This window comes from Elephantulus edwardii, unplaced genomic scaffold, assembly GCF_000299155.1.
Source record: "Elephantulus edwardii isolate Elephantulus edwardi_28Jun2011 unplaced genomic scaffold, EleEdw1.0 scaffold00227, whole genome shotgun sequence".
Lineage (NCBI taxonomy): Eukaryota > Metazoa > Chordata > Mammalia > Macroscelidea > Macroscelididae > Elephantulus > Elephantulus edwardii.
Window position 1 is genome coordinate 1,618,974 of NW_006399977.1, and position 24,899 is coordinate 1,643,872.

Here is a 24,899-nt window from a genome sequence, read left to right on the forward strand (position 1 = left end):
GAGATTTAATCTTTAGAAGGTCCCATGCATCAATTTTATCCTCTTTAGACTGTGCATTTCTGGTTGTATTTGACAGTCTCTTTATACCTTGAACTAGCACTTCTAAGCTTGATCCCAGTTTGTCTCTTATAAACATTATGGTGTTGGGCTTTACTCCCAGGTCTCTGATCCACCCTGAGTTGATTTTTGTGTATGGTGTGAGATGTGGATCCTGTTTCAGCTTTCTGCAAATGGAAGTCCAATTTTGACAGCACCCTTTGTTGAAGAGATTATCATTTCCCCATTTGATAGCTTTGATTTCCTTGTCAAATATCAGTTGGCTATAGATAGCTGGGTCTATTTCTGGGTTCCCAATTCTGTTCCACTGGTCGATGTGCAAAAGGCATATATTACTGTGGGTGAAGGGAAAGGGTGTTTTCGCAAAGTATCACTAAAGAAGATGACATAGAACTAGAAGAATTAATGGAAATCTTAATTACAGGGAGCAACTGAGAAAAATGTGATTATATCTTGAGTTCTGAAATTAATGTTACTCTTAAAATGTGTATAAATGTTTGAATAAAAAATTAATTTGATTTGTAAACCTTTACTCAAAATTTTTTTTAAAAAAAATATGGGCACATGAAAGAGTCTCACGCTGCTTATATCTTGACGGTCATCGTGAAGTTCAACCCTTTCATGACCTCGGTCCTCAGCAAGAACCACAAATGCTACTTCAATGCCCCCTTGCACTGCATGGAAAGACCATGTTGTCCAAAGGGCTGTGGCAGAAGTACAGGGCACTCCATTCCCTTCCACATGGATGGATGACGACGAGGTCCAGGTGGTGTGAGGATGCTACAAATGTCAGCTAATTTGGCATCGAAGTCCAGATCTACCGAAAGAAGTAGGTCATTTAAATTGAGTGAGTGCTGTGTGAGAAGGCTAATGGTACAACTGTGTGTGGGGGTATTCACTAAAGCAAGGTGGTTGTCATGAACTGAAATTGAATAAATATCGGGGAAAAAATTCTAGAATGTCAACCCAAATCTCAACAAATTGGAAAAGAGCAAGGCAAATATAAGGAAGAACTGATTGGGAAAATGCAGGAATGAATGCAATCTCATGAGCAACCGCAGTTTAACAAGATTTCTAGCCAAGTATGTGTTCTTGTGATCTTTCCAACATTTCTTTCTCATTGTTTCAGAAGTGGCTTATAAATCTGCCTTTGCAATTTTCATTCATAATTATAAGGTTAAAAATTGGAAGCATTTCGTAGTTGCAAAAAAAATAATAATTATGAACATTCCATTTATGGACTTCTGCTTGCCCTTTAATGTAACATAATTTGAAATGACTGTTGCTGTGCACCATGGAATATGAACTGAACTATAACTGACCATCCGACAGGTTTCCAGTGACAGAGTACATGACACAAGAGGAGACCCAAGATTGTCCATCCTTCTCCTGTAGCACAGCTGGTAGATTTAAACCTCAGGCCTTTGGGATTGCAGCACAGCCTCTTAGCACTAGGCCACCAGGGCTCCCTGAACTGACTTCTACTTGCAATAAGATATTCACCACAATCCCCTTCATTTAGTGCAGATCCAAATTTTAAATCATTGAAAGGACATTGAGTGCTTCTCAAGAGACCCCACTCCTTGGGGAACCTTACCTTCGCTTTGTTGCAAGACTCCAAGGCCTGTGTTTCGTGCCAGCCTACCAGCGTACTCCAACCATTTCTCCCCCTGAATCTCCTAAAGGCTGCAGCCCAGCCCAGGCACACTCACACCCTGGCCAGCAACAGAACCACTACCTGCCAGGTTGAAGGGCTGCAGTTTTAGACTGCAATCCTCTCCAGAGCACTAGACTGCTGCCCCCACCACCTGGAGACCCTGCTACCCTGCCTCCTGGAGATAACCCAGCTACTGACTCTGCTGTCCAGCACCAGCAGCACCAATATCACAGGTACTTCGGGTGAAACACTGCTGTCTAGCTACACTATGTGGGTCCCCTTAAGCTCAAGTGGAAGGTGCCTGGCAAAGTGGGAGCCAGGCCAAGGCACAATTTCTGGAAGGGAATAGACTTCCTGTTTTGCTATTCAGGTACACTGCTGTCAGGCCCTTGGCCCTGTGGGCCTTGCGCCAAGAATGCAGCATAAAGATAGAAGTCCTTCACAAAACATTGCCCACGTCTGGGCAAAGGGGGCCAAAGAGAAGAATGAAGCATTCAGAACTCAACTGCTGATGGCCTTGCCTGCTGCTAATAAGAAGAGCAAATAGCCTTGCTTGCCTGGCTGAGCTAGCAGGTGGCTCGTAAATCAGAGTGGAATGTCTCTCCCTAAAGACTCTGTGTAGAAAAATCCTCCCCAGTAAGTTCACAGTATGTCTTCCCATTCTGCATCTCCAGGATGAGGAACTCATCCGGGAGCTCCCCTTCCCCCCACCCCATAATAAAGCTGCATTATGTTTTCTCTCATTCTCTCTGATTTTTTCTTTAAGTCCGCTAACCTAACAATTACCACAATCTAACATCTACTAAGAAAAGACTCACATAATGTCAAGAAAGCGGTAGTCTGCCTCAGTCATTGTGAAAAACAAAATAACCCTTCTCCTTAAAAAGCAGACCTAATGAATACCCCCAAGAGAGAGAATCGGAAGAACTATGTTGATGTGGAACAGCTACAGAAGAAGATGAAGTGAAGAAAGAAACAATGGAAGCCATTTAGAGAGCAAGTACCTCAGAGACACCAATCCAGAAGAAATATATTGATGAGGAGCAACTTGAACAGCTATGGAAAAAATGCAGAAGAGGGAAGAAAGAATTTATGGTATAGATAAAGAGGTACAAGAACATAAAAAAATTATCACAAGACAGAGAAGGTACAACCAACACTATACTGGAAATAACAGAAAAGCATGACAATGCAATCTAGAATATTAAGACAGAAATGGCAGAAGTGTCCAATACTCTGTTGGGACAAAAAAGTAGAACTGAAGAAATTAGACAGAAACTCAGTGAGCTGGAAGACAAGAGCCTCACTGGAAACACAGTAGAAGAAAAATCATAGATGAGATGGAAAGAAAATGAAGAAAACATTAGAATCATTTGGCATGACATCAAAAGGACTACCATACATATGACTGGACTTCCAGAATGTGGGAGGGACAGGAAAGCCACTGAGAAAATTGTGGGGAAAGTACAAGAAGAAAACTTCCCAGGTGTTTTGAAGAACAAGGAAATCCAAATTCAAGAAGCACTATCAAACACCAAGACCTGCAAAAGCAGGGAAAGCACCACAATTAAAACTGGGAAGGATATTGTGATAAGCATTCAAAATGTTATTAAAAATTACTCATATGCAAATCAAGAGTTAGCAAAGGGGATTAGCCAGACTCAGAAAGTTGGGAATAAAGAGCTAGTGTGACCTAGAGTCATATCTCCCAGCTTGGAGGCAGAGTTCATGGTGGTTGTTTAGTATGGCTGCTGCCCAAAATTTAGAGAAGCCAACTCAGCTGACCCTCAGCAGATTTTCAGAGGCAGCAAACTGCACAGAAAGAGATTGTTCTCATCTTTTCTCCCTCAGAGCAGCTGGTGGATTCAAGGCATCTGCCTTTGGCTTGGCAGCACAATTCCTTACTACTCAGCCACCAGAATTCCCTGAGAGATCCTGAGAAAGAATTATCAGAGCTTTGTTATTGAGTAATAAGGTAAGAGCTGTTATTAGGTGCTGTCTAGTTAAGTTTGACTCATATGAACAACAGACTGGAACTTTGTCCTGTCATGGGCCGTCATCATGATCTCTGCCATGCTAAATCCCATAAACGAGAGGGAGTCATTTGATAGTACTCAGGGTTTGAAAGTTGGGAACCAGGAAGAAGGATCAGTAGTCACTAAATATGGACTTGGTGACAGAAATGAGGCCGGGTATAGAATGATAGAATTCTGCACAATAATTTATTCATAGCAAATACCTTTTATAAGAAACATAAGCATAGGCTATACACATAGATTTCACCTGATGGAATACATAGGAATCAGATCGATTACACCTGTGGACAAAATCATTGGAGAAGTTCAATATCAGCAGGGAAAAGTGGGCCAGGTGCTGATTGTGGAACAGACCATCATCTACTCATATGCAAATTCAAATTAAAGCTAAAGAAGGTTAAATCACATCTGCAAGAATCAAAGTTTTATCTTCCATCTATCTCCCCTGAATTTAAAAACCAGCTCAAGAACAGATTTGATGCCTTGAACACTAATGAATGAAGAACAGATGAGCTGTGGGAAGATATCAAGACTATCGTTCATTAAGAATGAAAAAAGTCATATGCCTGGCATATGGTAAGCTCAATAAATATTTGATGATTGATGTACATCTTTTTATCTTGAAATATTCCTTTTTAAAGAGAAAGTGACATATCATTCCTATTCAATACACATAACATAAAGAATCAGACACAAAGAAGAGAAATAACTTGTTTAAGTAAAAATATTGATCTGGAGCTAAATTCTAGGTTTATTATTTCTATTCTATTGCTCAAACTTGTCTGATAATATCACCCTTTCAACAAGACCACACACTAAGCTCTTGCCACCATTACCAAGATAGTATTTTAACATGATGAGGCAGAATCTTCAGAAATATCTCCTGACATTTTGACTTTCAGTCAGTTCTAGCACTGAGAGATATTTAATAAACTGATGTGTATCTACAATGCATATGCCAAGTGTGTCTCAGAATTTCTAGCAGCAAAAAGACATAAAAAAGTAAAGCCTTCACCCAGTGGCATCAACCACTTCTGGGTAGTACTTTCATTTATAATGACTGAGCTGTGTGCATGTGACACATACACAGTTCTGGCAGAAGAAAAGTCATTATTATTCAATAAAAACAGATCATTTGTGGCGACCTGGTCCAATCCCCCTGCACATAGCACATGTAGGAGAGGAGTCTGTTTATGCAAGGCAGTCTCATCAAGTTCTCTTTCTCACAGGAATCTGTATTCTCTACTTTACAAATTGAGAACAGATTTTTAATTGTGAGGAAAAATAAAAATTCTTCTTATTCTAATTTTTAAGATTGTTGTTGTTGTTGTTATGTGCCGTCAAGTCACTTGAGACTCATAGCGACCCTATGTACAACAGCCCTAAACTCTGCTCTGTCCTGTGCCAATCGCACTGTCTCTGACACTCCCATCCCAATTATCCCAGTCACTGAATCAATCCACCTCATAGAGGGCCTTCCTCTCCTGCGCTGTCCCTCCATCCTCCCAAGCATGATGTCCTTCTCTAAGGACCGGTCTCTCCTCACAACATGTCCAAAGTATGTTAGACGGAGCCTCAGAATTCTTGCCTCCAAGGAGCCACCCAGTTTAACCCTTTCCAGGATGAATCTGTTTGTTTTCCTAGTAGTCCATGGTACTCTCAATACTCTTCTCCAGCACCACAGCTCAAAGGCATCAATTTTCCTTCTATCCTCCTTGGTCATTGTCCAACTCTCTGATGCATAACAAGTGGTTGTGAAGACCATGGCCTGTATCAAATGCACCTTAGTCACCAGAGAGACACCATTGCTCTTCAACACTTTGCAGAGGTCCCTAACAGCAGACTTTCCCATGGCAATGCGCCTTTTAGTTTCCTGGCTACTGGTACCAAGAGTGTTAACTGTGGAGCCAAGCAAACTAAAGCTGTGAACAATCTCAATCTCTTTTTTTTCATCTTATTTGCTGAATCCGGACTCTGGCTTCTTGAGGCATGGCAGGTTTGAGGGCTCAGGGCAATTTTGGCGTTCTTTTGACCCCACGTAGTGGTCGCCAGAGCAGACATGCCAGATGAACTGGGGGTCTGGCAGAAGGACTTTGCCAGCATTTGGGCATTCCTTGTAGGTACCTGATCCACCTTGAGTTGGATTTTGTGTATGGTGTGAGGTGTGGGTCTTGCTTAAGTTTTCCGTAGGTGGTTTTCCCCACGACACTTAACAACAATAGCATCAACATAGAGAGATCATCTGGCCCAGTGGACAGAAAGCGATGCTACCAAGCCAAAGGTGGGCGACTTTCAGTTCTTGGCCCTCGGGCCTGCCTTTCATTGTTTTTGTTCAGACATTCCTCTAGGTCGTATAGCCCTGGTGTACAAGTTGCCATACAGCGGTCGCTTGTGGTTGCTGTGAGGCTGAACACTGCTACACTAATGTGTCAAATGCGTTAATGCCTACTTACCCAATGTGGACAGAGAGTAGGGTGGAGCTCCCCGATTAAAACAAGCTTGGAAGGAGGAGTGGCATCCACTTCCATAATAGCTTGCCTCTGGAAACCCTATGAACCTGGAGAGAGGATGAAAGGCACCCAAGCATTGAGGACTCTCCTTCATTGGGTTGTTATGAGTCACCTGTGACTCACCGGCACTTAACAACAACAACATTTGCTAACTATGGAAAACAATTGCAATTATAAACAATAACAACTAGGAATTATAATTTTCCCAAATGGGCAATTTCCTCCTGTGCAGTTTACTGCCTCTGGAAACCCACTGGATGGTCAGCTATGAATTGTTCCTGACTCGAAATACATGACCACAACCATAGATATTCAACTCAAAGACACATTATAACAACAACAACAGTAATATAACAGATCAGTTATTTCCGTTTGGTGGAGTGGGGTCCATGTGAAAGGAAGGGAGGACTTCTGAAATTCCAGGATACAAGCATGCAGGTTTACTATCTATTTATAGGAACTTAAATACATGAGCAATGATGGCAGTGAGTGAGTGATTTGCTGAAACTAATAGAAGTACAACAAAATGTTCTTAATTGCAGAGAAAGAGAACAGAAACTTCTGCACAGTTAGAAAAATTCCTTACAGGAAATTTCTCTTTTAGAAAAATAACCCAGGGAGGAAAATGTGCAACAATGAATGAATGGATCCAAGTTCTCTATAAACTTTCATTAAAATCTCAATTAAAAAATAATTGAATATGCTAAAAAATTAAAATGATATACAAATTTAAAAAAGAACCATTGGGGAGGGAAATGTGTATATAATTACAAATAAGAAAACCTAGATATAGAAAAAAAAATTAGTGACTACATAAAGAAACTAAGCAAGAAATAAATTATGGATTTCCATAATGAGGGCACCTGAATCACGGGTAGGGTACTTGACTATGCACCAAATCAGGTTCTACATCCAGTTATTCCTATCATAAAAATGTCAGCTATATAGTCTCATTAAAATATTACCAAGCCAAAGGTGAGTGATTTTAAACTGTGGCCCTCAGGCCTGGTTTTAATTGGTTTTGGTCAAACATTCTTCTAAATGGTATAGCACTGGTCTGTCCATTTGGTATAACAAGGTAACTCGTGGTTGCTGTGATTCTAAACACTGTGGCACTGATGCACCAAATGCAATAATGGTTATCTGTGGTGGACAATGTTTGGTGGAGATCCCCAATTAAAACAAGCTTGGAAGCAGGAGGCATCCACCTCTGAAATAGCTTGCCTCGGAAATGGCTTGCCTCTGGAAACTCTACGAACTTGGAGAAATGATGAAAGTTATACAAGTGTTCATTCAGGTCTTTCTTTCATAGTGTCGTTATGAGTTGTCAACAGTACTTAACAACAACAAAGAAGAATTGATGCCTTTGAGGTTTTGTGCTGGAGTAGTCTTGAACATACACATACCATGGACCACTAAGAAAACACATAGGTCTGTCTTGGAGGCTTGGATTTTGAAGCTCTGTCTCACATTCTTTGTGCATGTGGCCAGGAGAGACTGATCCTTGAATAAGGACATTGTGCTTGAAAGGATGGAGGGATAGCACAGGAAAGGAAGACTCCGAATGAGATGGATTGATACAGTGGCAAGGGCAGTGGGGGTAGGTGTGTCAGGGTCAGTGAGACTGGCTCAGTACAGGGCAGGTTTCCGATCTATTGTACACATGGTCGCTCTGAGTTGCAGGTGACCAACAGCACATAACAATAACCTACTAATTCAGGATAGATTACAAAAGAGTGCAGCCAGAGTGCTCTTTAGAGGCAAAGATGATAAGGCTTCATCTCACATACTTTGGGCATGCTGCTAGGAGGGGCTATTCCTTGGAAAGGAACATGGTGCTTAGAAAGGTACAGAGTCAGTGAAAGAGAAGACCCTCGACCCGGTGGATTGCCATGGTGGCTGCCGCAATGGGCTCTAGTGTGTCAGGAAGTGTGAGGATGGCACAGTGTAGGACAGTGTTCAAATCTGTTGTTCGTAGGGTCGCCATAAGTCGTACTTGACTCAATGATACCTAAGAACAACAACAATAACAATCTACTAATTAAAAATATTAAGCTTAAGCTTTCATCTTATTTTATGAGTACTTTTTTTTTTCTTTTTTCCATTGCGATGCTGAAGGCACGTGATTCAAGGCCACCAGCTGCTCTGTAGGAAAAGGATGGGCAATCTCTTCCCATGCGATTAACTGGCTCTGAATCCCCCTGGAGGGTCAGCTATGACTCAACAGTACACTATAACAGCAGCAAACCCTTCACTCACTGTGTTGAGGTTTCGTTGAATTTAATTCAGGTGCCTTAGAGTATGTGAGTGTGGCATGGAATCAGGAAGCAGAAAAATTATTTCCATCAGCTTGTTAAAGGAGTAAATGTACACTTAAAAATTGAAAAAAAAATAATGTACACAGCAAACAACTCTAAAAGATTAGCTTTCTAAAAAAAAATATCTATTCTAAGAAACCCTTTCCAGATTTTATGTATTTAAAAATTAACATTGACTGCAAGTTGAAGCCAGATAATGGGAAACTAGGGAGATGTTAGCAAGTTTTTCCAGGAGCCTGGTGCGGGAGACTTGATAATAGTCAAAATTGCAAAGAGCAGAACACATTCAACCCCATACAGTCAGCCACTATCTTTGAGCAAGGTCCACTGCTTCAAGAAATTCTTTATCTCTTTTTGGGGTATAATAACAAGATAAAGCAACAATATCGAGAGTCCAAAGACACAAATAATGGGCTCACATGTCTCAGAGATGGAAAGGACAGCACAGGAAAGCACAAGATTCAGAGCCACCGGTCACAAGCTCACGTGAGTTGCAATTGACGTGATGGCACATAACAACAAAGCCATCCGACTAAAACTTACACATACATTTATCACTTTAAGAAACTGAATCTATTTACAAAGATTTGTCTATTTAAATTTTAATAGTTTGACAAAAGATTTTCATAGAAAAGATAGTCTTCTCTGTCCCAGGTCTGGTTTCAAGACTTTCCACATTTCTTCAGTTTGCTGTCTGGCCTCAGCATCTCCAGAGTAGTCCAGAGAGTTTGCATTCCACATGCCGATGCCTCGTAAGCCACGCTTCTGTACATACGCTGCTTTTAAAGAAATGCTTTGAGGGTTGTCATACCACACTTGATGAAAATGGCCTGAAGAATCCTATGCAAATAAATGTAAATGGAAAAAAATTCAAGTATTCAGTACAGTAAGAGGAAAATACATTTCTTAAATCCAATAGTTCAAAGAGAATTCAATTAATAATAAAAATTTATGACATAATACTTTCCAGCCTCTATTATTTCATAAATAAATAAATATATATACACACACACACATAGTACTTTCTAGATATTACTGCTTTTGGAGAACTCTGGTGGCCTGGAGGTAAGAAGCTATGCTGCAATGCAAAGGCACCCAAGTTCAAATCCACAAGCTGCTCCTTGGGAGATGGATAGGCAACCTCCTCCCATGTGATTTACAGCCTCTGAAAACCCACTAGCGGATCAACTGAGTCAGCTCCCACTCAATGGCACATCAACACGGCACTTTAAAGGAGATGTTACATGAATGACTTTCTAATATACTCCACTGAAGACCCTCTCATACGTTAACATTTATTCTATAATCTAATAATAATCGCCTTAATATTTCTTCTATAACCTAGTAATTATCTAATCAAGTATCTAAGTATTTTCTATTATCTATTTTGGTCTTTTCTTCCTCCTCTGTCTTTGTAAGAACCTTTTGCTCTATACATGGATGATATCTTTTCTCCATACCTATTTAATCTGTACACTGAGCAAAACACTTGAGAAGCTAGACTCTGTAAAGAAGAATGTGGTAAATGTGATATTGAGATCAGAGGAAGACTCATCAACAGCCTGTGTTTATGCAGATGGCACAACCTTGCTTGTTGAAAGTGAGGAGGACTTGAAACATTTGCTACAAAAGATTAAAGACTACAGCCTTTAATATGGATTCCATTTTAAGGAAACAAAACTCTTCACCAATGGGCCAATAAGCATCATCATAAAGAAAAGAGTAAAGTTGTCAATGATTTCATTTCAGTTGCATCCACAATCAACACGCTTGGTACAAGCCGTCACGATATTAGGAAATGTATTGCTTTGGACAAATCTGTTGTCAATGACCTCTCCACATTTCTGAGGAGAAATAATGTCAGTTTAAAGACTAAGGTGTGCCTGACTCAGGCCATAGTATTTTTAATCATCTGCTAAGCATCTGAGATTTGGATAGTGAATAAGGAAGAGAGAAGAATTGATGCCTTTGAGCAGTGATTTTGGAGTGGAGGACAGAATATCTATCCTTCAGACTGCCAAAATAACAAAGGGATATATCTTAGAAAAAGAGAAGCCTCAGTAATGCTTGGAGACAAAGATGACAAAGCTTTGTCTCGTATACATTGGGCATGCTGCTTGGAAAAGCTATTCCTCAGAGAGGACATAATGCTTGGAAAGGTAGAGGATCAATGAAAGAGAGGAAGCCTCTCAACCTCAACTGACACAGTGACTGAAACAATGGGGATAAGTGTGTCAGAGATGATGAAGATGGTGCAGGATAGGACTTAATTCAAATCTGTCATTTATACGATCACTGTAAGTTGTACCCAACTTGATGGCATCTAACAACAGCAACTTTAAGTGGATACGTCATCAGGAAATACCAGTGCTTAGAAAAAACCATCACGCTGAAAAAGTGAGAAGTTCAGCAAAAGAGAAGAAGACCCTCGACAAGATGGGTTGATCCAGTGACTACAACAATGGGCTCCCAAGGCGGAGATCATGAGATGGCTCAGGAGAGGGCAAAGATTTGATCTATTGTTTACAGGGACACTGTGAGTTGTATTTAACTCCATGGCACCAAACATTGTAAGTTACTTCATCGAAAGTAAGTGTAAAGATTGTGAGTTATGGATTTTTGAGGGGTGAAAAAATATTTTACTGTGCTGAATTAGAAAAATTATCATTTTTTTTGGCCTCTTTTGTCATTGTTGTATTTGTGACTAAGACTCTTTTATAGCAACTCCTAGTTTTCAAACAACAACTGATAGAAATGCTACTCATTTCCTGTATTTTTCAAGTTTCTTTTGTATTATTTATGTATCTTTAATAGTTACCATTTATTATAATTTGTCCTTTGGTAGCATATAATTTGAACTGTGAAATAACCTACAAATGATGTAATTTTTCCACTGTAAAGTCTATGATTCACAACCTCACTATACTCCATGTAAAAGCCTCATCATAATTTAGGCTACTTTGAAATACAGGGTTTTTTTAAACCTATTTGAAACCTATTTTGGATCAAGCCCTTTGAGAAAACTATCAGTCATAATAATATAATTATTAACCATTAAAGGAAATTGTCTATGATATGCGTATAGTTGAGAGTCTTCCTCTCCTTCCCTGACCCTTTACTCTTCCAAGCATGCTGTCTTTTCCAATGACTGGCCTCTCCTGATAACATTGTACAGTATGATCTAAAATAGCAAATAACTTAAGCCTAGCCATGTCTACTATTAGCATAACTAGAATTCTTCCCCAAGGAACTAAAATTCCTGTTTGCACACATTCAGTGGTAAGTTTACTCAAGTAAATAGCCATCTACATATTATGCCCTAAAATAAAACTAATACAAATTCTTATATCAAATTATAAAAATATCAACTAAGAAAATAGAATAAACATCATAACTTCTGAAAAATCTTACTTTATAATTATAATACGGAGCCTGCTGATCTTTATTCCATTGGCTTCCAGAAACAGAACTGTTTACTTGTTTCATGATCACTTTATAGGGCACCTGGCGTCCGGCAGCGTCACTACAAGGAGCACCCCGGAAAGGGACTTTTGCAATAGTGCAAACATCATCCTAAAAATGCAAAAATGAGCATGTTATAAACTATTAATGATTAGCTCTGCAAATTTTAAGAATGAAGACAAAATATTATAAAAAAGTTATTTCTGGGGAAAGAAAGTATGTTATAAATAGAAAAACTTAAATTTCATTATGAAATAAAATTACATGACATTCACATACAAGTTGCACAATTCAGCGGGTGGGTGGGGTAAAAGAAATGGGAAGGATCTTTTGTGAAAATATGTATTCAAACTTTGTAAATAAATCAGAGTAATATAAGAAAATGAAAAAAATTCATTAAAAAGAATATATTTAGAAGCATTAATGGGACTAAACAACTAAAGATAAGTTATTTACTTCTTAATAACAAACTATTTCAAGAAATGCTAAACGAAGCTTGTATTTTTCTAGTATAATAAAACAATTTTTAGAGCATATAACAGAAATGTAAAAATTACATCATAGCACATAACCAGTTCATACCTCAGATAGATTCAGACAAGTATAATCATAACCATACCAGGGTACACCCATTACAAGTTTCTTAGGATGAATGTCCATCTTTATATAGTCTTCATATCCTAAATATGACCGGAAAAAAATCAGATCATTCCCTCTTTATAAATCTAATATATTTATTTTGCAGCCACTTAGAATCTAAACATTTGGGTATAATTTATGCAAAATGCTAATATGATGTCCCTCTAAGAGAGAAGTTAAGGTTTAAAACAATAAATTCCTTATCTTTTAAATAAAAGACTTTTTGGATAAAAATGATCCAAAATAAGTGAAATGAAACAGAAACTAAAAACTCTTAAAAGTTAATCAAAGAAGACAATGCAGAAGGAAATTGTGCTGATTGGTGTTAAAGGCTGGAATTGCTACCTGGTTCATTCACTCTCATAGAGGAGTCTCTCAGGAAACAGGAAGGAAATTATTACATTTGCATCAATGTCATAGTTATTTCAGCAGGAACCAGTAATCTGCTCCCTCCCTAGCCCAGGTGGGACACAAGAGCCAGGTAGGCTGCACTACTACCAAGTCTCAGGAGACAGTAACGTAACAACAACAACCAACCTGGGGTCCAAGCTTTCATCTCCTTTTCTGCATGTTGTTAGGTTTACATTTATCTTTGCACAGGCCCTTTACCCCCTTTCTCTTGTCTTTTTCACTTTAACTCTTTTGTGTAGCCTACCTTTCACTAGCTATGCTTCTGTCTTATTACTTTAACAAACCTTTATCATTTGTATTGCTAATTTGCCACTGTGTATGTAATTTCACTGAACTAGGGTCACCTTGACTCATAACTTCATGAGATATAATTGTGAGTGGTGATCAGATAAAGAGAAGTCTGGTTTTAGCATGTTTCAGTTGGGTCTGATGGGGTGGTGTTGATAAGTTTAGAATTCTCTATGTACGTATCAGTTATGGATCTATACTTACCTAGTTATAAAACTGACATTAGTTTTCTCCAGCCTGCAAGGCTAGTTGCTTGACCTTAGGATTCTAAGATTCCTTTCTTTAATCTGTTTACCAGAAGAGGAGATGCATCTCCTAGATCACTGGTTATCTCTTTGAAGCTGTTTTTCTGAGTCATAGGTAAACTGTAACTTAATCTGCCTGGTTCCAGGAAAGGAAGTCCTGAATTGACTCTTACCTTTCCAAAACCTGTTTTTCTGTTGTATGGTAACAAGTTTATAGGTTGCCTGTTTACTGGTATCTATGTGTGAATGGTTTTCTTTCAGATGTAGAAATTTTTTTATTTTACTAACAAAAGTGCATTGTTAAGTGAGTTGGTGTCTCACCCTAGTATAAAAGCCTAATGACCTCTCCCAGACAGGGAGGCAGTCTTTGAGGCCCACTCACTGTCCTCCCAGATCTGTAATAAAGTGCATTTGGATATTACAATCAATTTGTCTCATTGGCAATTGACTACTGAAAGAACCCCTTGCTTCAGTAACATTTTGGCGACCACAAAGGGACCTTCAGACTCACCTGGTAAATAAAAACAACTTTTTCTCTTTGCTTGCTGGGGGATTCTGAATCTTGTGGATAGGAGGACCCCAAAAGCAGGTATCTCAAATGTCCAAAGGCACCACTGAGACCTTTTGTCTCAAAAGACCTTTGAGAGATCAACTCTTAGCATCCTCCATTGCCTTCACAAATCCATGTACTTTATCTAGAACTGATCCCTTAATAAAATTTCTGTCAATTTTGGCCATCCCTGGGGAATGCACCTGTGTGCCTGATAGCCGGCTAACTGGGAGTGAGTTGACGTGAGTCGCTCACTCCAACTTGGGAGTGGGATGGCATGAGCTGCCCACTCAAATCTGGGTGAGTGGATTGGTGTCCACTCCAATCTGGGTGTGTAGGTTGAGGGAGTCACACACTCCAAATCTGTAAGAGTAAAAATGAGAACTCTAGCTGTGCCTGTTGCACTAAGGTGCTTGTTTTCTGGTTATCTGTATCTGTTGCACAGTTGTGCCTATGTTGGTTTCTGTTATACTTTAGACAGGAACCTCAGAAGCTCTCCATTCTTCATTTTGTAGGGGTGGAAGTAGCTCCTCTCCGCTCTTTGTTCCTTATAGAGCACTTTGTTTGATGCCTGCTTTTATCAGATCTGATTGTATGAGTGGAAGTTCCATTGTATTTAATGAGATAAATTTGTGCTGTATCTGATGAACAGAAGTTGTAGTTAGTGAACAAAATTTGTGCTGTATCTGATGAGTAGATATTGTATTTCATGAGTAAAATTTGTGTTGTATCTGATGGGTGGAAGTTGTATTTGCTGAGTAAAACTTGTACTTTATCTGAGTAAAAGTTGTATTGTTATTATATCTGATGATTGCGTAACTGTACCACATCTAAGGACTGCACATGTATTAACACTTTTTTTTCATTGTTCATTTCATTTTAGATCACTGCTCAAGAGTAAGAACAAAAGTTTCCAATTTGGTAAAAAGTCTGTTAGAAAAGAATTCTGTACGTTTGGCCTGTTTGCTAATATTATCCTTAGCCAAAAGAATATTTTTTTTAATTTCAGTAAAAATTTAGCATTTTTATGTTATTTAGGTTGTGGTGAAAAGAAAACGTAAAGATACTTAATTATCCAGCAAGTAACATTATTTCACCAGAGGTCAAATAAATTGAGTAAGATCTGTGTACATTGGCCTTTAATATTCTATACCATAAAAATGAAAATGTAAAAGGCACTTGCTCAATGAAGGCAAAAAGAAAGAAGGCATACATTTCCAGATCAAATCAAGCCAGTGATTTTTTTATATGCCAGTGACACTTAATAGTAAATACCTAAAGTAAGTGTCACTCACCAGATGAACTGAGGAAAAGCAGCTTTGATAAATTTTTTTTCACCTCATATCCTTTCAGCCAGGGCTGCTCAGAACAATGCCAGAGGCTCGCTAATCTGTATGGGCAACCCAAAGATCTTACGAAGAACATTCTCTTTTCTCTCTGTCTCAGATCAAAGTGAGAAAAAAATAAAAATAAAAATTTCAGCCTCTTCCTATTAAGATGACTACTAAAATAACAAACTTAATAATCACTATTTTCTTTGCTAAGTGAGCAGATTCAACTTTTTAAACCCAGCTTCTGGCTGGTGATGAGAAAAACAAATAGTAGCAGCTTGCCTTCATGGAGATTATTTGAAAACAATTGCTTCACTAAGCCTAATTAGGATCCCAATGGCAGAAGCCTGTGGCAGGGGGAACACAAAAAGTATAGTCTCTAAGGCCAAGAAGAAGAAAGGAAGCTCCAAGCCTGAAAATGACTGGAGCCATTCTGCAGCAACCAAGTGGAAATCCTTTCCAGCTTTTTCCAGTTTTTCAAAAGCTGCATCAAGCTTTCTGTAAGCACATGGACCTTGGCTCAGAAAAGTGCTAGAGTCTTAATGATTAACCTGACTTTTGTTTCCCAGAGCATCCCTGACATTAGGAGGATACTACAAAAGATAAACTGAGCCATTGACACAAACTCAACTCAACATGGTCAACATCATACCCGAGATATTCAACAACTGAGAATGCCAAACACCTCCAGATAATGCTGTCTTTGGAAATACCACCGAAGGTAAGATGATTGGACCCAAAGAAAAAAATCCCAAAAGGAAAAAGGAGACCAGATAGAGACAAGAGGGAATATATATTACAAAAAGCACAAGGACACTAGAAGAAGGCCTATCCAAAGTCCTCGGGAGGGCCTTCTTTAGAAGAACTGTCTTCCAGTTGGAAGGATGACAGCTTGCTGATTTATCTGAAGAGGACCAAAAGGGCCAGAGTGGGAGGAAGTTCAATCTGGTTTGTCAGTGACTTCTGTTATCCCATTGCCTTCCTCAAGAACACACCAAAGACCACAGGCAACATGGACTGTTCAAGGTCTCCGAAAGGCCTAAAAACTAGTTCTTCCTGAAACTCTGACCCTGGAATACTTGAATAAAAAATTAGAAGAAAAAGTAATTCTTCATATGTATATCTGGCCAGTTAAGATAGTCTGCTCTTAAAACAAGACTGTCTGCACAAGTAATTTTTTTCTTAAAGCCCAGAATACACAGATAGGAGTCTCTTATAGGCCATGCTTGGAAAGATCATAAGAAATAATCTGAAGTAATAAAGATCAAGTTTGAGTTTCTGAAAACCTTCACAGTGGCAATAGGAATGAAGTCAACAATCGAACCCTGTCAGGAAACACATCTCTAGTATAATCAAGGGTTGTCTTAGCCTTGCTCTTAATTAAAGTAGCACCAGAAGTAGCCTTAAATTAAGCCCATAAAATTGTGTATGTGAAACTTCCATCTCCTCTACTATACCAGTAAGTAACAATTCTGAAATACCTTCTCTTTGTAACTCACAAGTTTGTTCTCTCCAGGTTTTCTCCCTTTCCTATGGGTAACCTGAACATTGAGTCTTGTTCCAGACTCTGTTTTTCAAACCTGTTTTTCTCAGTCATATGTTAACTATTTTATAAGGTGCCTGTTTATTAGCAACTGTTCTTTACCTTTCTTCTTTCTTTTTTTTTTTTTTAACTTGTGCACCATTGAATGGATCCAACTAGCACATGAGGATATTGCCTCTCCTTCTCCAGCAGAGCATCTGGTGGATTCAAACCATACACCTTCAAGATTGCAGCACAGCTTCGTGCCACTAGTCCACCAGAGCTCCCTGTAACTGTTCTTTTCAAATGTAAAAATTCTGTAAATTTAACTAACAAAAGTCTAACTCAAATATAAAAACCTAATGACCATTCCCAGAAAGAGAGGTAGTATTGAGGGGAATCTCATTGTCTTCCCAGATCTGTAATAAACTGCTTATGGATATTGCAATCCATCTGTCTTGCTGGCAATCAACTGTGGAAAGAACTCCTTGCATTCAGTAACGCTAGGATTTAGCTTCCCTGTATGAAAAGGTATATAAATACACACAGTGGAGTATTATACAACAATAAAAACCGATAAAGAATTCACAAAACACTGCATAACATGGATGACTCTAGAGGGCATTTTCCTAATAAATTAAGCCAGTCACAAAAGGACTATCCTGTAAGACTAATATAAAAAGCTAAAGAAACATTAATATTAATCCTAAGGAAAGACTACTTATTAATCCTGTAAGACTAATATTATAAAAAGCTAAGAAATCTAGAGGACAACCACCTGGCCAACTGTCCGGAAAAGATCTATATTTTTTTCCATTCCAAAGAAAGGTGACCCAACAGAGTGCAGAAATCATTGAACAAGCTCATTAATATCGCATGCAAGCAAGATTCTGCTGAAAATTATGCAAAAATGACTGGACTGGAAGAGTACATCAACAGAGAACTGCCAGATAGGCAGGCTGGCTGGTTTTAGAAGAGGCCATGGTCCTAGGGACATTACAGATAATGTTAGATGGATCTTGGCAGAAAGCAGAAAGTACCAGAGGAATGTATATCTGTGTTTCATTGACTATGCAAAGGCGTTTGACAGTGTGGATCATAACAAACTGACTCTGAGAAGAATGGGAATCCCAGAACATTTGATTTTGCTTATGTGAAACCTATACTAGGGCCAGGAGGCTGTAGTCAGAACAGAGTAAGGAGACACTGTTGTTGCTATTTGTTGATTGCCGTCAAGTACAGCACAACTCATAGTGACTCTATGAACAAAAGACCTAATGCCTCTCCACAACTGTTCTCATTTCCCCAAGTTCATAGAGTTTCCAGAGGCATGAGGTTTAGGAAGTGGATGCCACACCTACTTCCAAACCTGTTTTACAACTGGGAGTTCCACCAAACACTGTCCACATTAGGAAACAATTCTGGTATTTGATACCCCAATGGCACAAGGCGGAGCATGACAGCAACTCAGGTTACTTCATACTGCACATTGACAAAGAGTGATGTACAAAGTAGAAAAGTGTTCCTCCAGATATAACAGCACTAGTGTCACTTCGCAATCGTTAAGTGTCATCAAGTTGAATATGACTTGAGAATAATCTTGGTACAAAAGACCTAAACTCTGTTCTATGACTGACATAATTTCTGTACACAATTCTGTTCTATAACTACCATAATTTCCGTGCATTTAAAGAGTTTAGAGAATATAAAAAATTTAGAGAGTTTGTAGAGTTTCCAGAGGCACCTAGTTTTAGGAAGTGGATGCCACTACTGTTTCCCAGCATAACTCAATCTGGAAGCTTATTCATGGTTCAAAATTGGGAAAGGTGTATGCCAGGGATGTATTCTGTCTCCAAACCTCTCCAATCTATATGCAAAACAGATCATTCGGGAGGCTGGACTGTATGAGAAGGAACATGGCATCAGGATTGGGGGAAGATTCATCAATAGTCTGCATTATGCAGATGACAAAACCCTGCTTGCTGAAACTGAGGACCTGAAGCGCTTGCTGCAGAAGGTCAAGGACTGCAGCCTTCAATATGGATTAAAGCTCAACATCAAGAAGACAAAGAGTCTCACCACTGGGCCAATTGGCAGCATTATGATAGATGGTGAAAAGAATGAGATTGTTAACAGCTTTAGCATGCTTTGCTCTAACAATCAACACTCTTGATACCAGAAGCCAGGAAATCAAGAGACGAATTGAATTGGAAAAGTTGACTGTCAGGGACCTCTCTAGAGTATGGAAGAGTAATGACAGTCTGGAGACTAATGCGCACCTGATCCGGGCCAATCTTCAAAATTGCTTGCTATGCATCAGAGAGGTAGACAATGACTAAGGATGAGAGAAAAAAGAATTGATGCCTTTGAGCTGTGTGCTGGAGAAGAATGTTGAATAAACCATGGACTGCCAGGAGAACAAAAAAGGTTCATCCTAGAGAGGCTGAAATGAGGCTGCTCCTTAAAGGCAATGATTCTGAGGTTTTGTCTGACATACTTTGGGCATGTTGCAAGGAGGGGTCAGTCCTTGGAGAGGGACATCATGCTTGGAATGGTGGAGGGATGGAGAAAGAGGGGAAGACTATCAAGAAGATGGCTTTACTGGGGTAATGAGGGTAGGTGAATCAGAGATAATAAAGTTGGCACAGGATAGAGCAGGTTGCAGATATTGTACATTGGGTTGCTATGAGTCACAAGTAACTCGACAACACATAACAACAACAACAACAACAACAAGGAAAGGTTATCATCTAGATAGAATCATCTTGCATAGTTCCTAAAGACAGGATGAGAGAGTGAGCCAACTTTCAGTTTAAAACTTCAAAAGAGTAATGGAAATCAGAATTACAGGAAGGGAGTGAGAAAGTGTGATTATACTGTGGGCATGGAAATTAATGTTATAGAACAAAATGTGTATGAATGAAAAATATATTTGCTCTGTAAACTTTTACTCAAATCACAATAAAAATGCATACAAATAAATTACAAATACTGAAAAGCTTTATTAATATTTGAGGTGATGGGATTAATATTATTAATACATAATAATTGTTGTGGGCTCTTACCAGTTAATGTCTGATTATATGGAGCATTGGCTGCTGCAACACAATCTGACCAGATCTGACTTTGCTCATCGTATGACATTACAAAAACAAAGTCACAAGCATTTGCAATTCCAGTGTAGTTATAGCATCTTCTATCTATATACTTTGGAGACCAAGCTACATCAAAGGTTACCTGTGGAAAAACACATCTCATTTAATGTAACATGATCAAATCTGCAGATTATGTCAAGTGTTTTCTTGATTATAAACACCTTCCAGGTTATTAACTATTAGGCTGTGGACTTAAGAAATCAAAGAACAAGATAGAAAATTTAAAAGCAGCTTTATTAGGGGGGCTCCTGGATGAAGTTCTTCTTTCTGAAGATGCAGAAGGAGGAAGTCACACTTTGAGTGTATTGGGGAGGGTTTTTATCACAGGGTCTTTAGGGAGGGAAGGGAAGGACATTTCATTGTGATTTATGGTTCATCAGTTAGTTCTGCCAGGTGGGCAAGGCCATTCATTCTTCTTGTCGACATGTGCATTCTTTGAATTCTTCATTCTCCTCCTTGGCCTCCTGTACACCTAACACAAACCTCTAACATACTTATAACCCATAGTTATTTATTAACCTATTATGTTAAAAACTCAAGGTACACACACACACAAAAAAAACCCTATAAGGGTTTTTTTGTTCTTTGAACAATACCTTTATTTAATAATTTTGTTTACAACTGAAACTCTGGGAATTCAAAATTAGCATCCTTGCCTGTGAGCTTCTTATACACAGCAGAAAAAGTTTCATCCTTATGTTCTACATTATTATGCTGGGCTTTGTCCAAATGGACCTTTATAAACTGACTGCCATCCAGTTTTACAGATTCTCTTCCTCACAATTTCACTTGTGGGTCTCTTCCAAGTTGGTTTAGGCAGAAATCTCTTCTGAGCAGTAAAGATAATATGCTTTAATCCAACTATGAGATATTATCTCACATCAGCAGCAATAGCAAAGTTCAATAGGGCAGCAAACAACAAAGGCTGAGGAGACTGTGGAGAGATTGGAACTCTTATTCACTGCTGATGGAAATGTAAAATGGAAGACAATCTGAAACTTTCTCAAAAAGTTGGAACAAAAATGCCATTGGACCCAGTAACTCCACTACTGGGAATATACTCTAAAGAAACCAGAGCCATGGCTCAAAGAGGTATATACACACCCTAGTTTATTGCTTCATTACTCACAACAGTAAAGAGATAGAAACAACCCAAGTGTCCGTCAACAAGTGAATAGATAGAAAAACTGTGGTACATTCATACAATTAAGTATTACACAATATTGAAAAACAACTCATAAAATATCACACGAATATAGAACCAAGATGGTGGTGGCAGATGAAACAGCGTAAGGAGCTGGAGAGCCACCAGAGACACCTATGTGGCATGCAGAGACTGACAAAGTGTGATGCGGACAGTAGGAATTTGAGTTAGAAATTTTATTAAAATAATTTGTTTGGAAGCCACAGGAGCAGCAAGCAGTGGGCCCCAGCAGAAGCCTCCAGCTGTGTCCCGGCCAGAAGCCACCAGCCAATCCACTGTGGGACCTACTCGCCAGAAACAAGCAGGTACTTTGGGGAACAAACTGCTGTCTGGCTTGACCACACAGTACCCCTTAGCTCAGGCAACAGGGAGGTCCTGGGTTCCTCGATGGAGGTGAGAAACCATGTCAAGAAGGGAACAACAGGCTTTCTCCTTGGTCACTCAGGTACTTTGGGGAACAAATTGCTGTCAGACCTGAGGCTAGGAGCATAAATATATAGGTGATTCTCAAAACATTGCTGTGGCTCAATGCAGACATTTGAGAGCTGTGGGAGCTGCAAGCATTGGCAGGGTGCAGCAAGCATCAGCAGAGTGTAGCAAGCCTCAGTGGGGTACCGCAAGCCACAGTGGTGAGCAGTGAGCTGCAGGAGGAAACAGGCAGGGAGCCACAGTGGAACCCACCTGCCAGGAGCAAGCATGACAGCAGGAAATTGAGTGAGATACTAAGGGGGAATCACAACTGATTGCTGGACCAATTGTGGGACCCCATCACCTTAAGCAGAAAGGAGTGAGACAGCTTGGAGCTCAACTGGGGTGGCAGACTCAGTACTCGAGGCGAAAACCAAGGCTTCTTGGTTTTCCATTCAGGTCTCCCAAACACACCCCTACTGTGTGCATCTTCATGTGCATCTTCCCCACTCCCTGCCCAAGCGTGTGTTTGTGTATGCACCCACCCTATGTGCATCTACTTGTTTGCCTGCCCAACCTTCTTCTGAAGCAGTGACATCAAGCCAAGAACCAGCTATTGCCTCAGGAACAAAAAACTCTACCACAGCAATATCCCAAAAGAAGCAGGCTACCTTACGCCCCACACAAGCCCAAAGCAAGATATCACACCCCAAAACACAGTAGCAATGTATTTCCTGAAGCCAGAAAGTCTGATGGAACTTTCTGACACAGAATTCAAAAGAACAATGATTGAATATTTTCAGGGGGCCAGGGGGAACAAACTTAAAGAATTACAAGACACTGCAAGCAAAAATCAGGAGCTTAAAAAAAAACAAAACAATGCAGATGAAATTAATGAGGCATTAGAGGCACTGGAAAAACAAACAAAAAACCAAAACAAACCATGATCTAAAATATGAAGTACAAGGTTTCAGATGCTGTCAACATGATGGAGGGACACATGAATAGAGTTGAGGAGAAGGAACACAGAACCAGTGAAATAGAAGATAGAATTGTCCAAGGATATGCTAGGGTGATAAAAGAGAATAAAAAAATAAGGAAAAAGAAGAAAATATAAGAATAATGTGGGACACTATCAAGAGAAATAACATGCACACCATCAGAATCCCAGAACAGGAAGAAGCACTGAAACCAGAACAGGAAGTTAAGGCACTGAAAAACTTTTGGAAAATAACTAGAAGAAAAAAATATATATATTTATTCAAGAACAACAAATAGAATAGACCCCAAAAGAAAAACACGAAGGCATATCATAGTCAAATCAAATTTGCAAGGACCAAAGATAAGGAGATAATTCTGGAAGCAGCAAGGGAGAAACAGAAAGTAACCTATAAGGGAAAAAAGATAAGATTAAGTGCCAATTTCTCAGAAGAAACCATGTGAGGAAGAAGATAGTGGAATGACATATATCAAACATTCAAAGAATACAACTGTATGAAGAAGAGATCAAGATGTTCCCAGAAAAACGGAACCTAAGGCAGTTTGTAAAAACAAGACCAGCAATGCAGGAAACACTGAGAGATGTCCTTCTTACAGAAGTGCCACAGAAACCAGGATGGACCTAAGTAACTAGCAACAACACCAAAAAGAACTCAACAAAATGATAGTAATAAAATCTTGCCTCTCAGTAAACACACTGAATGTGAATGGTTTAAATGCACCACTGACGAGAAAAAGAGTAGCAGATTGGATAAAAAACCAAAATTCATTAATATGTTATCTACAAGGGATACACCTAAAAAGGAAGATAAAGAAAGACTAAAAATAACAGGGTGGAGGAAAATATACCAAGCAAATGGCAACCAAAAGAAAAGGGGGAAAAAAAGCAGGAGTAGTGATATTAATCTCTGATAAAATAAGTTTCACTGTAAAAGCCATCACAAAGGACAAGGAAGGCCACTAAATAATGCTTAAAGGGCCAATAGAACAAGAGGACATAACAATAATGAATATCTATGCATCAAATGAAAGACCTGTAAAATATATAAAACAAATATTAACAAAGCTGAAAAAGGAAATAGACAACACTACTATAGTAGTTGGAGACTTCAATACACCACTCTCAAGAAAAGATATAACTACCAGAAAGAAACTCAACAAAGATACTGAAGAATTAAACCACACAATAAACCAACTCCATCTCATATATATTTATAGGCCAATGCACCTTAAAAAAGTACAGTATATACCTTCTTTTCCAATGTGCATGGAACGTTCTTAAGAATAGATCACATGTTAGGTTACAAGGCAAGCATCAATAAATTAAAAAACATAGAAATAATACAAAGCATCTTCTTAGCCACAATGCTACAAAATTAGAAATTAATAACAAGAGGTTAAAGAAGAAAAAACCCATACATTTGGAAGAGGAATAACACCTTGCTTGAACATGAGTGGGTGCTAGGAGATATAAAAAATAAAATTAAAACATTTCTTGAAACAAATGACAATGAAACATCACTTGCCAAAACCTCTGGGAAACAGTCAAAGCAGAAATCAAAGGTCAGTTTATAGCAATAAGGAAACAAAGAAAAAAGCAACAAAAAAATGATCATTGACTCTCTAAACCAACGTCTCCAACAAATTGAAAAAGAACATCAAGAAAACCTGACACCCTCTAATAAAACTGAAATTATAAAAATCAGAGTAGAAATAAATGAAAAATAAAACAACTGAATCATCAACAAAACTAGAGTTGTTGGTTCTTTGAAAAGGTCAATAAAATCGACAAACCACTAGCAAAACTAACAAAAGAAATAGGAAAAGACACAAATAATACGAATTAAAGATGAAACAGGCAACATCAAAACAGAACCAACTAAAATAAAAAGGCTAACACTGGAATGCTATGAAAAACTATATTCAAACAAACATAAAAACCTAAAAGAAATGGACAAATACTTAGAATGCAAAGGCATTTGACTATGTAGATCATAACAAACTATGGCTGACTCTGAGAAGAATGGGAACACTTGATCGTTCTAATGCGAAACTTATACTTGGACCAGGAGGCAGTCGTCAGAACAGAGCAAGGGAACACTGCATG

At 38.9% G+C, this 24,899-nt stretch overlaps 1 protein-coding gene across 1 annotated transcript in view; it reads right to left on the reverse strand.

Moving 5' to 3' along the window:
* Nucleotides 1–9,139: 9,139 nt before the first annotated feature.
* The window catches only part of CTBS (chitobiase, di-N-acetyl-), a 52,852-nt gene continuing 37,092 nt past the window's right edge, over nucleotides 9,140–24,899 (reverse strand). Inside the window, exons 4-7 of the mRNA XM_006898359.1 lie at nucleotides 20,092–20,263; nucleotides 12,623–12,720; nucleotides 11,990–12,151; nucleotides 9,140–9,418 (exon numbers count right to left, since the gene is read on the reverse strand). Coding sequence (XP_006898421.1) covers nucleotides 9,203–9,418; nucleotides 11,990–12,151; nucleotides 12,623–12,720; nucleotides 20,092–20,263 — 648 coding nt within the window. The 3' untranslated portion in view covers nucleotides 9,140–9,202. The remainder of the gene's footprint in view (nucleotides 9,419–11,989; nucleotides 12,152–12,622; nucleotides 12,721–20,091; nucleotides 20,264–24,899) is intronic.